Here is a 14,008-nt window from a genome sequence, read left to right as displayed (position 1 = left end):
CGGTAGCTCAAACAGGACAGAAATCTCTACTAATGTTTTTAATCATTAGATCCAAGTAAGTGATACTTATTAGAATTGAGTGAATGGTGAAATAAAACTGGAAACTGAATAGAAGGGAGTTAACACAGGAGATGCCACTGGCAACTCTGGAACAACTGTGGGTGTTAAAGACTTGCCATCATCTGACCAGTGCAGTGAAGGAGGTTATTGAATAGTTTCACTACATTCTTAAAAATAAAAGCATACAGAGGAGTAGTTTTGAAAATCCCTTTTTCACGCACCTATTCAATGTTTTTGAAAGCTGTTTTCAAAAAATCCCTTTCTCATCCCTCATATAAGTTTCTCATCTGTTATATAAATATAAATGCCAGAATATCTCAAAACTTCACTAAAAATGCATATGTACTCTTCCCTAACTATGAAAAAAACCTATTTTTTTATTTGTTGCACGCCACCACATTGACAAAATCATTTTGTTACCTAGTGACTATATTCTTATACCCTTATATTTCTATAAAATCAAATCAAACTTAAGCCACAGCCCAATTACTAGAAAAGAATTGAAGATTTTAGAGGGTAAAAACAGAGCCACTCCACCTTTAACATACACAGAAATTCACTGGAGAATCTTACTGAAATGTCCATTCTGACTCTGGGGATGAAAACAGTGCCTTTCAAACAAGCGCTAAGTTGACGCCAAAGATGCTGGTCTGCAAATCACACTTAGAGTAGGAAGAGGCTAAAACATACAGTTATCCCTACATTCAAAATGGAGCAGAACAATTTTTATTTAGCACACTAAAATGGGAAAAAAATTTTTCCCAAAGGATCCATTCTGATTTATATTTATGAAATCACCTCAAATAATAAGTTTTAGTTTCCAAGAGATGGCTGTCCAGAATTTCCAGCTTCGAAAACATACCAACACATCAAACTCAGGAATTCTTGGCTGCTAATAGAGATCAAGTCAATATTTATTTGGCATGAGGGTCTCTACATTTATCTTAGGCTCTAACTGAGGTCCAGACAATGGGAAAGACCATCAGAGAAAGAGAAAGTTCTAATATTTCTTTGGGAATTATGGTCATGCCTATGAAATGCAACACACATGTACTTATATACAAACATATCATATATCAATAAATAAAAATAAGTACAAAAAGGCAAAATAAATATATCAATATGTGAATAACAGTGAAGACTGGATTATGGACTTCTCAGCATTTTTTTCTTTATTCTTTTCTGAACGTACCAAATTTTCTACAAGTATATAATACTTCCATTATTCAAATACGCTTTTAAACTTAAGAGCACATGACAAAATCCATAAGAAGCATTATAGGAAAGCATTAATACTGAGTGAATACTCAAGAATTCTTATTAATGATGATTAAGAAACATCTAATAAGTATAGTAAGGAAAAACAAATTTCAGATGATAACATGAATAAAGATTTGAATTACTTACCTTAGTAAAGTTATTCAAATGGCCCAGCTTTCTCATATTTGAAACCCCTTGCAATTTGGCCACATTCTGGAGAATCTCCCTTAAGTTATCAGAAGGCTCTAGAAGAAAAGACAGGTAATTTAACATAATTTAAAAGAGTATTTTCCTAACCAAATACATATAACATGCAGTATTAGAATTTTACACTTTGGCTTTTGGTTTACATTCTTACTCCCTATCTCAAATCCATCCACTTGTGTGACATCAAAGTCTACATGGATGACTCATTCAATGTCCTTCACATCTATATCCCACCTAAATCTATGGTCCAACTCTGTGTGTCATCACCTGGAATTATCCAACTATTAAATCTTAAAATTTCAACATCCCGAATTTCATTCCTAGCTACAATGCAGTAATGGGCACCAAAATTACTATCCTATTTGAACAAACAAATAAAAAGGGCAAAACAAATGAAACTATAGTTCAAGACACTAGACATAGCAAGTAAAGAAGAAATGATCCCTGAGATGAGAAACAAGGGAACTGTGCTCTACAACTGTCCCAGCTTACAGTCTTAATGGAGCTTCAGGCCTTGGTGCTGACAAAATCCTCGGTAAACCGTTTGAGATGAAGAGACAGAGCTCCAAGTCCAAGGAGAGCAAGAAGTATTAGAGAGCACTGGAGAGAGAGAACTCGAAAGATCTTGCAAAGGGACGCCTCAGGTAGTCAGTAGAGCAATGATTGGTGCGCGTATGTGTGCGAGGAATTACCACTCAAAAGAATTAGAGGGATGAGAACTTTGCATTCATACAGGACAGAAAACTGTGCTTATTTCTAAGAGCTGAATTGAGAAATCTTAGCTCAGTAGTGGTTAAAAATTAGATGCAGACTAAATAATTCTTTGACCCCATCTAACAAATCTTGAAAGCTAGTTTTGAAAACTTTCAAATGATTCCAAGTAACTAAACTGTGTCTCAGACCAAAACTCAAGATTTACAAGCAGAAAAAAACTATGAAGCATGTAATGGCAAAATTTACAATGTTTATCATCTGGTCAAAAATTAGAGGCATGCATGGCAAAGAGGCAGGAAAACATGACCCACAATAAGCAGAAAAACCGTTCAACTGAAAATTATCCCAAACTGACAAAAACGTTAGTATTAGCAGAAAAAGACATCAGAACACTTTTTATAACTGTAGTCTATATGTTCAAAAACTTAGGGAGAGGCATGCAAGGTGTATAAAAAGCTAATAACTGGGAATAAGAGCATTATACCCTTTATACAAGGTATGATCTATGAACTTGAAAACAAAGCAATACAAACTATCTGAAATGTAACACAAAGAGAAAAAAATAAAAGAGCATCAATCAGTGAACTATGGGACTTCTGGCCTAATATAATTACAGTATGTGTAACTGGAGTCTTCAAAGGAAAGAAATGGGAGACAGCAAAATTATTTGAAATAACAGATGAAAACTTTCCAGATCTGATGAAAATAAGCCAATAAATCCAAAAAGCTCAACCAACCCCAAGCACAAGAAACATTAGGAAAACTAGACCAAAGCACATCTTAATCAAATCAAATTGCTCAAAACCACTGGTAAAGAAAATCTTAATGTAACCAGATCAAAAATTTGAAAAAAAAAAAAAAAGTTACATAGAGAAGAGCAAAGAAAGGATGGCAGCACATTTCTTGTGGGAAACAAACCAAGTGAGAAGATAGTAGAACACTTTCAAAATACTTAAATTCAAAAATGCTATGAAAAATGTATGAAAACCATTCTTAACTCACTTGCTTTACAAAAACAAGCCAGAGCCAAATATGGCCCCATAGTCAGTATTTGGCCAACTCCTGGTATAGTGTCAATTTCCTCAGGCTTCCATAAGCTACTTCTATAATAACATATTTAGCATGTTTTTTTGTTTTAAACAAAACAAAAACACAATCTAAAAAATGTATCACATTGCAGATATTTCAGTTCAAGAACCATGACTTACTTTGAGGTCTTTATGTAAACACAAACCAAAGAACTATTTGTTTTGATTTAGTGCTTCCTCAGCAAATGAAACTGTTTGCATTGCCCTGCTTTACATTTAGCTTGCATCTGCCCACCTCCCTCCATTCTGTTATACTGGGTGTTAGCCATGGCAACCACACATCGGTTTGCAACAGATCCACAAGCACACCACATATCCCAGCTATTTCCAATCATTTTGAAACTGCAGCATACAGAAATTGTTCCTTTGGTGTTAGAGCATCTCCCATACATTTTGAATAATATGCATTGTAACTCCAATAAAATTCAACCTAATTTTAAGAGTTGTTGTAAAATTTTTATAAAGTTCTCAAGGATAGTTAAATCACTTTAACATCACTGGTTCACTTATAACATGGTCCCTTCCAATTCTTTTTTAATGAGATCTGATTCCACCCAATGATGAGCTGTTTTCATTTCACTTTTAAGATACTTTCAAGTCACTAATTATAAAGACATATTCTAAAGCCACTTACAGTAATTTAGAGGCTACATCAATTTGCAGAGTTAAGGATCATTAAAGCCAGTGTTAAATTTAGCTAATGGAAATATATAACCTAACCATTTTACATTAATTTATAATTAGGATGTCAGGCACCAAACAAAAAGTTGCACTTAAAGTGAAGATACTACAATGTATTAATCTGACAGGACTCTAGATGATTAGTCTGAACAGATATACACTCCTTAAAAACTGGCAGATTTCTAATTCTTGCCTATTTTCTAGGTACAAAATGGTTGCAGACTTTTTTTATTTAAAAAACCCCCACAACCACGTTACAATCATCTTATACAATCACACTCAAAATAAAAACCTCATATCTGAATTTATTTGTTCAATGAGTATTAACTAAACAACTATATGGTCAGGTACTTATAGGTACTGGAACACATCAATAATCAAGACAGATGCTTCTTTAATTAACCTTATAAGTGGAAGAAAATAGACAATCAACAACAACAAAAACAAGAAAAAAGAAAAAGACAGGTATACAATTTGAAAACTGACAGGTGGTAAAGAAGCCAACACTGGGTCTAATGTTTGTCTCGTGAGTTAACACACTATAATACAGATGTTATTGTCAATATAAATGAAAATGAACTAGTCTTTCTACTTCATTTCCCCCCACCCCCTTTTTCTTTTATGTAATAAATTGCAGGAACCCCCAACTATAGAAGAATTTCAAAGTTTCTTCACAGAATATTAATTCGAAAGAGTATTAGGGCCATTTCAGACATAAAATGCTATAATGTTCCTATCATAATGAAATGAGAAATCCCTAGTTTCTTCCTTATTGGCTAGATTAAAAGTCTGCAAACTTTTTCTGTAAAGGTTATATTGTAAGTATTCTTTACTGGCCATAAGGTCTCCGTTGCAATATTCAACTCTGCTATTGTACCGAGAAAGCAATTGTAAAAAATACAAAACCAAAGGGAGACAACTGTACTTGAACAGTAAAAAAATAAATAAAAAAGAAACTACATAAATAAATGAATGTGGCTATGTTGCAATAAAATGGGCTCAGCAGGACCTGTAGTTTGCCAATTCCCATGCCATAGTCAGAACTTAGACTGTAAGAGCAGTGAGCAAGCTGAGATCAATGTGACTTTTACTTGGGTGGGGAAGATGGGGAGAAACAAAAAGAAATTTAAGGAAAGGTCTACCTCTATTTCTTCCTGCTCTCATGTAGTGTTTCCAATTTAGCATCTCCAAAACTGTCCCAATAATAGTGATATATGAGATGTATAAAGCACAAATGAGATAATCTACTAGGATATTCTCTGAATGCTTGAAGTTTAGGAAACCCACAGCTGCTTAAGGGAAAAAGAAAAAAAATTGTGCCTAGCTGACTGTGATGACAACCTTTCAATGGCAAGGAAGCAAAACACAAAAGAACTACAAGAATACAGTGGCTCCTTTCCTCTTATTGTATAAACTGTAAGTTCCTGATACATCTCTCTGGAGGTAATGAAGTAACTGATGTCAAATACAAATAAATACTCAGCAACTTAATATTTTATAAACACACACATATACATTAGAGATACATATATACACAGAAAACAACCAAGAGAAAATTGCAGTAAATAAACCCTTCTCTATCTATATCAACATATCTATACACACACGCACAATCCCCCTCCCACATAATTCTCTCTGTATATGCATATCTATGTACATGCACCCACATAAATGTATATATGAGGTCTGTCCAGAAAAAGCCCAGAGTTGTTACCATAATGAGAATGGTTTGCATGACATTTACATAACTTGGCAGCCAAGGAGAGTGGACTGGAATGTTCATGCGTGAACAATAACTTTACTGCACTAGTCAATGGGGGGCAGCAGATGCCATTGAGTGAGCACATATACTGTGTGGCCATTGCATTCAAAAGGACTGAGTGAGTAGAGCAATGGATCAAATTTTGCTCTAAGCTTGAACATTCCTCTGCAAAAACTATTCGGATGATTCAGAAGGCTGCAGTTATGGGCAACTGGTGATTGGCAGCTTCATTATGATGACATGCCCACGCATGTATCACACCTGGTGCAGAGGTTTTTGGAGAAACATCAGGTCATCCAGGTGACTCAGCCCTCTACAGCCCAGATTTGGTGCCCTGTGACTTCTAGTTTTCCTGCAAACTAAAATCACCTTTGAAATGGAAGAGATTTCAGACCACTAATGAGATTCAGGAAAAGATGGTGGGCAGCTGATGGTGACTGGGACAACTGTGTGAGGTCCCAAGGTGTCTACTTTGAAGGGGACTGAGCTGTCATTGTCCTATGTACAATGTTTCTTGAATCTTCTTCAATAAATGACTCTATTTTTCATATTACATGGATGGATACCTTCATATTACATGGATGGATACCTTCAGCATACAGACCTTGTATGTACAAGTAAACATGCATTAATTTTTAAATGTTCTTCAGTATATGCTGCTTTAAAACATGCTACAATGGACTATATTAATATATTTATCTGCTAATAATATCAACATACAATAGACTTTTATATAAATTTAGGTTCCAGTACACATAGTAAATTAATGCCTACAAACTGCTGGCATACAACTATTTGGGAGTAATGGAAAGAACAACAATTTTGGAATGCGAAAGAACTGGATTCAAATGTAGCATTTTTGTCTACAAACCATGTAACCTCATGGGCATCCATTTCCTTATAATGTATAGTGAAAATTATAATTACCTACCTTGGAAGCATTGTTACAAGATGTCAGACAGAACTTTCCCAGCACAGTGCCTAGCCCATAACAGACAATAAATAAGAGCAACTATAATTTAAAGTTACTGTTTAGCAAAAATTATGGCTATGACTTAATCATGTGAAAGTTATGTGGTTAGCCTAAGCAAATGTTTGACTCACATATCAGTGTCAAAATGAATGAATTTTTGTTATAAGTTTTAGAGTATTACTTTTAGGATTCAAGATTTCTCATTTTTAAAGTAGAAACTTTTATCACCCTATTTGCCTTAAAAAATCAGATGAATGAAGAAAGCAGAGATGAGTAGTATTTTTTGTGACTTATTTATGAAATCACAGAAACAAATGGTACATAAGCAATGAGCTAGAAAAGTTGGGCATATAAGAATTTAATAAAAGAAAATTAAACATGGATACATAAATCTGATAGGTACTTAATTATATCTTTAATATTATGTATGATTATTATAAGTAAAAATATGTGGAAATTACCACAGCTAGTATAATCTCTGCAACTGCCAACAGTAAATGTCTCCTCTATCAGCAGAGACACTAAGAGTAAGTAAACCTTCTCACCTGACCCACATCCATAGGTTGAGAAAGCACTGCCTCGAACTCTCTAAGGTGTCCTGTAATTCTAACAACTATTAGTATCAAAGAGCTATCTAATTTAGTAGGACAAGAACCTATCCTAATGATAGCATCCTGGAAAAAGGATCTTCCTTTTACCTCTAATGCAGAAGTCAGGATCTCTCCAGAGAGTTTATTTCATCTTTGCATAGGGTAGAACTTTTTTTTCTTATAATGTTATCTTTGTAATTTTCAACCAATTTTTTCTGGTGTAACTACTGGAATGCAGAACAAGTATTATCTTCCCTCAATATGCTGAATTTCATTTGAAACAACCTGAGCAGATAACAACCTTTTAATCATTGGTATATTTAAAATATAAAGACTGTAGTAGACATGGGCAAGGAAAACCTACCAATTACTACTGCAAATAAATGTTGTTATCATTTTCTTAAGAATTAGGTTTATTATAGTAAAAGCTAACATTTTAGTAGGGCCGTTTTAGAAGAATGATAGACGTGAATCACTTATTAAGAGGGAATGATTTAAATAGAGGCAGGGCTACAGGGCACAAAGACAGCAATAGGTTTCTTCAGCCCAGCATGCCCTGTTTCTCTACCCAATTAGGGGGAGATCCTTCTCATTCCGTACAAGTCTGGCTCAGATGTGTAAATGTTTTCCTGAAGTTACAAGCTCCCCTCTTTATGTTCCCACAACACATTCTTCACACCAATATTGCAGCAGTTTTGACCGTATGCATCTGATTTGCCTGGATTACAATGTACACTTCTTGTGCTATTTATTATACTACCTCCTTTTACTCCCCAGTGTATTCCAGTTTGTATTATAAATGATGTGGTCACCACAGGTATAGTTACATTTCAACTCATATTTGTCAGATTTTCTTGCAACTACATCTGCGTTCCATCTCCTTCTCCTAGAGACTGAAAAAGAATAGTTCTTTTCCCAGTGTCCTACTCTCATAACGACAATACAGTAAGAGGTGAGGTGACTTTTGCCGATGGGTGCCACTGTAAGACTGTCTTCCCAGAGACCCAAGGTTGTAGGTATCTTTCCCTCCACATCAATTTTGGATTAAGTAACAAAAATACATCTTTATATAATGTCAAAATATTGCTCATTTTCAATGCTTTAAAGGGAAAAAAGTTCACATAATAAAGCGAGAGAAAAAGGTCTTTAAGATTTATCATTCTGTACCTTTGATTAGATCTATTAAACAAGCAACATCTATCAGTTCACTGATGTGAGTACTTTAAAATTCTACAAACAAAAATCATGTATTTAGTTGGTTTATTATGAGCATTTTATTATGTAACTATAAGATACAGATCAGGGCTGATCTAGGTATAGAATAGTGAAAATGAAGGAAGTCAGTTAGAAATAGTTAATAACTCATTTGAACTGAACTTCTATGAAAAGTTGTATGCATATATAATCTTAATAATCAGAAGCTATAATCTTATTTTAAATCATTATTTTGAATAAATTATAAACACAATATAAGTGGCTTAAATTAAACTTTAAATGACAGAATATTCCTCTCAAATTTCTCAAAGAAAAGAGTACAACCCTGACACTATGCAGGGGAAAAATACAGCGGGTACACAGGTTTCCTTCTACAGTGTGTTTAGCAGCTTTATTACTTATACAATTAAAATATCCATGTATTTTATAAAGGATAGTTTTGAAATACCCTAGGAGTAGCTTTGTATTTAGATATTTAAGTTTTACTCAATTGTACATTTCAATTGAGTAACTGAAATGTACAATTTCAATTACTGCAATATATACTGTGCAACTGCTAGTGAGGAAATTAATAAACATAAGACATGGTATCAGCCCTGGAGATCAAAATTCCATGGGAAAAGAGAGGCCATTTACCATTTAGTAGTAATATAAAAGAGAGGTAGGTGACACTCCGCAAAGCAAATGAAAGAAGGGTACTAGACAGAGCCTGCAATGGACTGTAAGACGAGTGAGGACGGGAAACGTGTCTGTCTTGTTCACAGAGGCATTCCCAGCCTCTGACAGAATGCCAGGCTCTTGATAGCATCTCCATAAACACCAGTTGAAAGTCTGAGCAAGAGAGTGAGACAGCTGTTATCTGGGAACAGATTAACATGGGAACTGATTCTTGACCATAAGCAGTAAGTCTTCTGGGCACGTAAGATAGAAAAGAACAGTGATGTAAATAAGGAAACATGAAAAAAATATGGTATTTTTCTCAAAGAACTCAAGGAACAGCCAGAAAGTCTATTATTTCCAGCAAATAAAATGATGGGGAATAAAGCAAAGTGCAGTACACTGCAATGACCTTATAGGATATACTAAGAAACTTCGATATCTTTGGGCAATGGGTAATTGCTAGGAATAACATTTATGCAAGCAGATAACAAAACCAGGTCTGTGTTTTAGAAAGATACTTTAGAGAATACACTGCAGGAGAGGATAAAGCCAAGTTTCAATAGAGGTTACAAAAATCTTCCATGCAAGAAACTTCACCAATAATGGATTAGAGATGGTAGGAAAGATGGAAGTAATCAAGGATGAATCCAAGTTTACCAAATGGGTAAAATGAGGTATAATATTCTGATTGGAATCACAGGGCAAATACAGGCTTAAGGAAATTTTTTTCCACTTGCAGAAAGCATTATGCAGCAAGAACAATCAAAAACGACAAAACAATACCATACAATGTTATATGTTAAAATAAATCAAAATAAGTTAGCTACTTGGCCTGCATCAATATGTTATTATAAAAATACTGATTCCAGAATCAAACATGCCTAGAAAGTGACCCAGTACTCTTCATATATAAGAGACAGCCACTGATTCTTATACACCCTGAAATTTATAAAAACATGATATAAATACTGCCAGAATGTCATATAGGGAGGTTCCAATACCCTTTGGATTATTTGAACTTAAGTCTAGAAGAGTTAAGAATCTACTCTATGAAATATACTTCTGTACCATAAATAAGAATGTTATAATGTGAAACAATACCCACTGACACAAAAATAATAATTAAAATTACGTATAGAGAGCCTTTAATACTAGACATTAATATTTTATATAAATAATCTCTTAATCTTCATACCAACCATAGAAGGTAAGTACTATTATTTTCATCATCTGATGTTAAGAAATATGTCTTAGAGACATTAGTTCTCCTGCCTAAAGTCACCATAATACCAGAAATGACAACATGATGTGAACATAAACAATCTGACTCCAGAGTCTACCCTTTCTCCACAACGACGCCCTACAGTGTGCTTCATTACACTGCCTTTCATAGGAGAGTGCGCATTCAGTGTACATACCAGTTTGCAATTACTTCACTTGCATGACATGTGATGTTTATTTCCCCACACAGAAGTCTGCTTTAATTCACCACTGGGATATCATCCTAACACCTAGAACAATGGCTGACACACAGTAACCACTCAAAAAATGTGTATTTAATAAATACGCTATTCAAAATAAGTACATAAAAATTCTTAAGTATACCAATCTGTTGAACTAGATACTGGTTTCACAAGTGTGTCAATCTGAAAATTCATTGAGCAATACACTTATAATATATTCAGTTCTGTCTAGATATAATTCAATAAGTAGTTTAATAACAAAATAAACACATTTCTGTTATATTATCAGATATTACAGATTACCTCTATTCTTTTATTATAGTAACTAATAATTTGTTACTTTAACTTGATTTTTCACAATCTGGCATTTATTAACAAAAGACGTCCCCAGGTCAGAACTATGAATATTAAAATACAAGAATTTACAATAAAATAATATTTTGTGATCAATTATAATAACAATGGCTGTAGTACAGAAGAATGTAAAAGAGTAAAAAAGATCATGCTGTTTTAAAATGAATCTATTTTCAAACTCTGAGAAATAAAAATTAAAAAGTTATTTCCTCTAAATCTAACCAAAACATCTTTCTACTGCTTTGAAAGGGAATCTCATTTTCTAAAATAAGAACAAACCTATTTAGTACAATTAAGAATGTAATTGCCTTGGTCTATTCAAACTTGTCACAGAATTTTTTTTTAAATGACACTGCCTAAGAACACCAAAAGAAAGAGGTAAAGATTTAAGCCTGCTATCTACCTTCAGAAAATCACCTTCCTTGATCCTTCTCTACACCCTACTCCTTTCCAAGCATTTTTTGAGGGGTTTGTTTGTTTATTTATTTATATTTTACTTTAATCTTTATTGTATTTTTTCCATTTAGTCCCCTTATACCCTTCTCCCCCAGCAAAGAACTCATGGACATACATGTCCAAGCATTTATATTTACATTCATGGCAATGCCACAAATCATGTTCCCAGGTTGTACTAGTCAGATATAGAACTAAAGCCTAACTATTTACCTTGCTAATAATCCTCTAATTATTCCATCCTATTTATTTTTATGTGGTAAGTAATTTGTGAATTTATGGTTTTTCTGGTAAAGATGGCTTAGATGTCTGAGGTAGAAAATGGAGAAGAGCTGCTTACAGCTAGGTGCTGTCTTCGAGTTCATTCATCTCTTTCCCTTTCCACTATAAAATTAGACAGTGGAATGCTTGGGCTTACAACACTTGTTATGAGCTATAATAACTGTGGTAAAAAAATTGTAACCAAATTCACAAAAACCTTTTACTTCTACACAGGTACAAAGTATATAGAAGTCAATACAAAGAATATGTACCAGGCTACAGAAATGGCTTTCAATAAATAAATCATAACATTTATTTAATGTTATTTTTCTGTAGAAAAACAATATGAAAACCACAATCTAAAACTGGAACATTTTTCTGAGAGTAAACATAACTAAAAGCAATTACTGTATAGAAATTACAATCACTGAATGTTCTAAGTTTTGTCTTAATTTATCATATTTTACAAAGATATTAGTAAAATCATTAGGTTTCCACAGTACCCTAATTAGAAATCATTTATTATAAGAGGAAAAAAATCTACCTCAGAAACATTTAACCACGTAAATGAACCCTGCAAAAGAATAGAACAGCTGTGCCTAAAGGCTGACAAAAGTGTGATGCACACCCAGCTTATCAGAATTATTTACAAGTTGTACATTTTGCTTGTATAGCTACTTTCATGTTTCTGTTTTTCTCTATGAAACATACTATTTATAGTTCAGATCACTTATCTGACAGGTGGCTTCTATGAATGTAATTAAGGACTTCCCTCTCAGAAACTAATAAAGGAATAAAAGTTACAAAGAAATACACTTTGACTGTGGTACAGTCAATTTGAGTGTGGGTTAGAAATCTGAAAAATGTTATTACAATGCTATTTGCTAACACTCCCATTTGTATTCTTTTTTTTTTTTTTTTAATTCTCACCCAAGCCTATGTTTATTTATTTGAGACAGACAGAGAGAAACATAGATGTATGAGAGAAATGTGACTGGTTGTCTCCTGTGTACACCCCAACTGGAGAGAGAACCCGCAACCTTTTGCTGCATTGGACAATGCCCCAACTGATACACCCAGTCACGGCAGTAACTCAAAATATTAAAGTAAGCAGGGTTAGACATACACAGCTTACAAAGCAGCGACATTTTAATACATTCCTATAATGATGTTTTTGCCGCTTTCTCCTCCTGAAGAGGATACTAAGTCTCACGTGATTCAAACTAGACGTAAAGTGTAAGAATGAACTCATTCACTTACTCAATTTAATGCTGACCTAGTGACAGGTGCCATGCAGAGCCTGCTCCAGGGCAACAGTCCATTCTCAACAGTGCAGCCAGAGTGATCTTCTAAACTTAGAATCTAAATAATCAAATAATGTCACTGTCCTGCTGAAAACCTTCTGATGTCCCTTAGCAAACATAACACTATCTCCGGGTTATGGCCTGCTCTCTCTCTAATCTGGTATCGTCCACCCCCCTCCCTCATCGAGCACTAGCCGCATAGGTTTTTTCCTGTCTCTAGTCCTCTGTACTCTATGTTCTTTCTGCTTGGAAGACTTGGTGCCTTCTAGGCAGTCCCGTATCAACCAAAGATCACATCCACGGACAAACTTTTTCTGACAATTCTCCCAACCACCAGTCACCTCTCACATATCCAATTTTACATTATTCAGACCACTTATTAGTACTTAAAAGTTTGTATTCATATCTTTATTGTCCGTGTTCTCCCCACTAGAATATAAACTCAAGGGCAGACTCAATTTCTCTCGTCATTCAATCACCAGCAGAACAACAGTACGCAGGCACATAGTAAAGGTTAATAAGTATGTGTCAACTGTGAACAAATTATAGCAATATTATAAGAAAGGTAACATAACATTATAAAAACCCAAAGAAGGAATATGCTCAATGCTGCTGGGAAACTAAGACTGACTTTGTGGAAAACTTGTTGCTGGCTTCAATAAAGATAGTAGATTGGAAAAGGCCAGAACTAAAACAGAGAAAGCAGATAGGAAGTCTGCACACCCACACAGGAGAGGAAATGAGACCCTTAATAAAGGCATGACAACAGAATGGAAAGAACAGATTGTGTAGGTACCTCGAAGATAAAATCATTGTCATCATTATTAGCACTGGAGATCTGATGTGTAGAATAAGGGCAAGGAATGAAGCTAGGATATCTCCAGGGTGTCTTGATTTGGCCCCATTAAACTACTGCTCTTAAACCAGATGGGAGATATGAAAAGACTTTCAGAATAAGATAAT

At 34.4% G+C, this 14,008-nt stretch overlaps 1 protein-coding gene across 3 annotated transcripts in view; it reads right to left on the bottom strand.

Annotated features, from left to right (window-relative positions):
• Positions 1-14,008, bottom strand: part of RICTOR (RPTOR independent companion of MTOR complex 2) — a 100,187-nt gene that overhangs the window by 70,557 nt on the left and 15,622 nt on the right. For all 3 annotated transcript variants that reach the window (XM_037138538.2, XM_037138539.2, XM_037138540.2), the window contains one exon: positions 1,468-1,565. In XM_037138538.2, the coding sequence (XP_036994433.2) occupies positions 1,468-1,565 (98 nt within the window). The remainder of the gene's footprint in view (positions 1-1,467; positions 1,566-14,008) is intronic.

Source organism: Artibeus jamaicensis, unplaced genomic scaffold (genome assembly GCF_021234435.1).
Source record: "Artibeus jamaicensis isolate MK-2021 breed Jamaican fruit bat unplaced genomic scaffold, CSHL_Jam_final scaffold_369, whole genome shotgun sequence".
In the NCBI taxonomy this organism is placed as follows: domain Eukaryota; kingdom Metazoa; phylum Chordata; class Mammalia; order Chiroptera; family Phyllostomidae; genus Artibeus; species Artibeus jamaicensis.
Note: the sequence above shows the minus strand (reverse complement) of the source record. Positions and strands in the feature narration are given on the sequence as shown.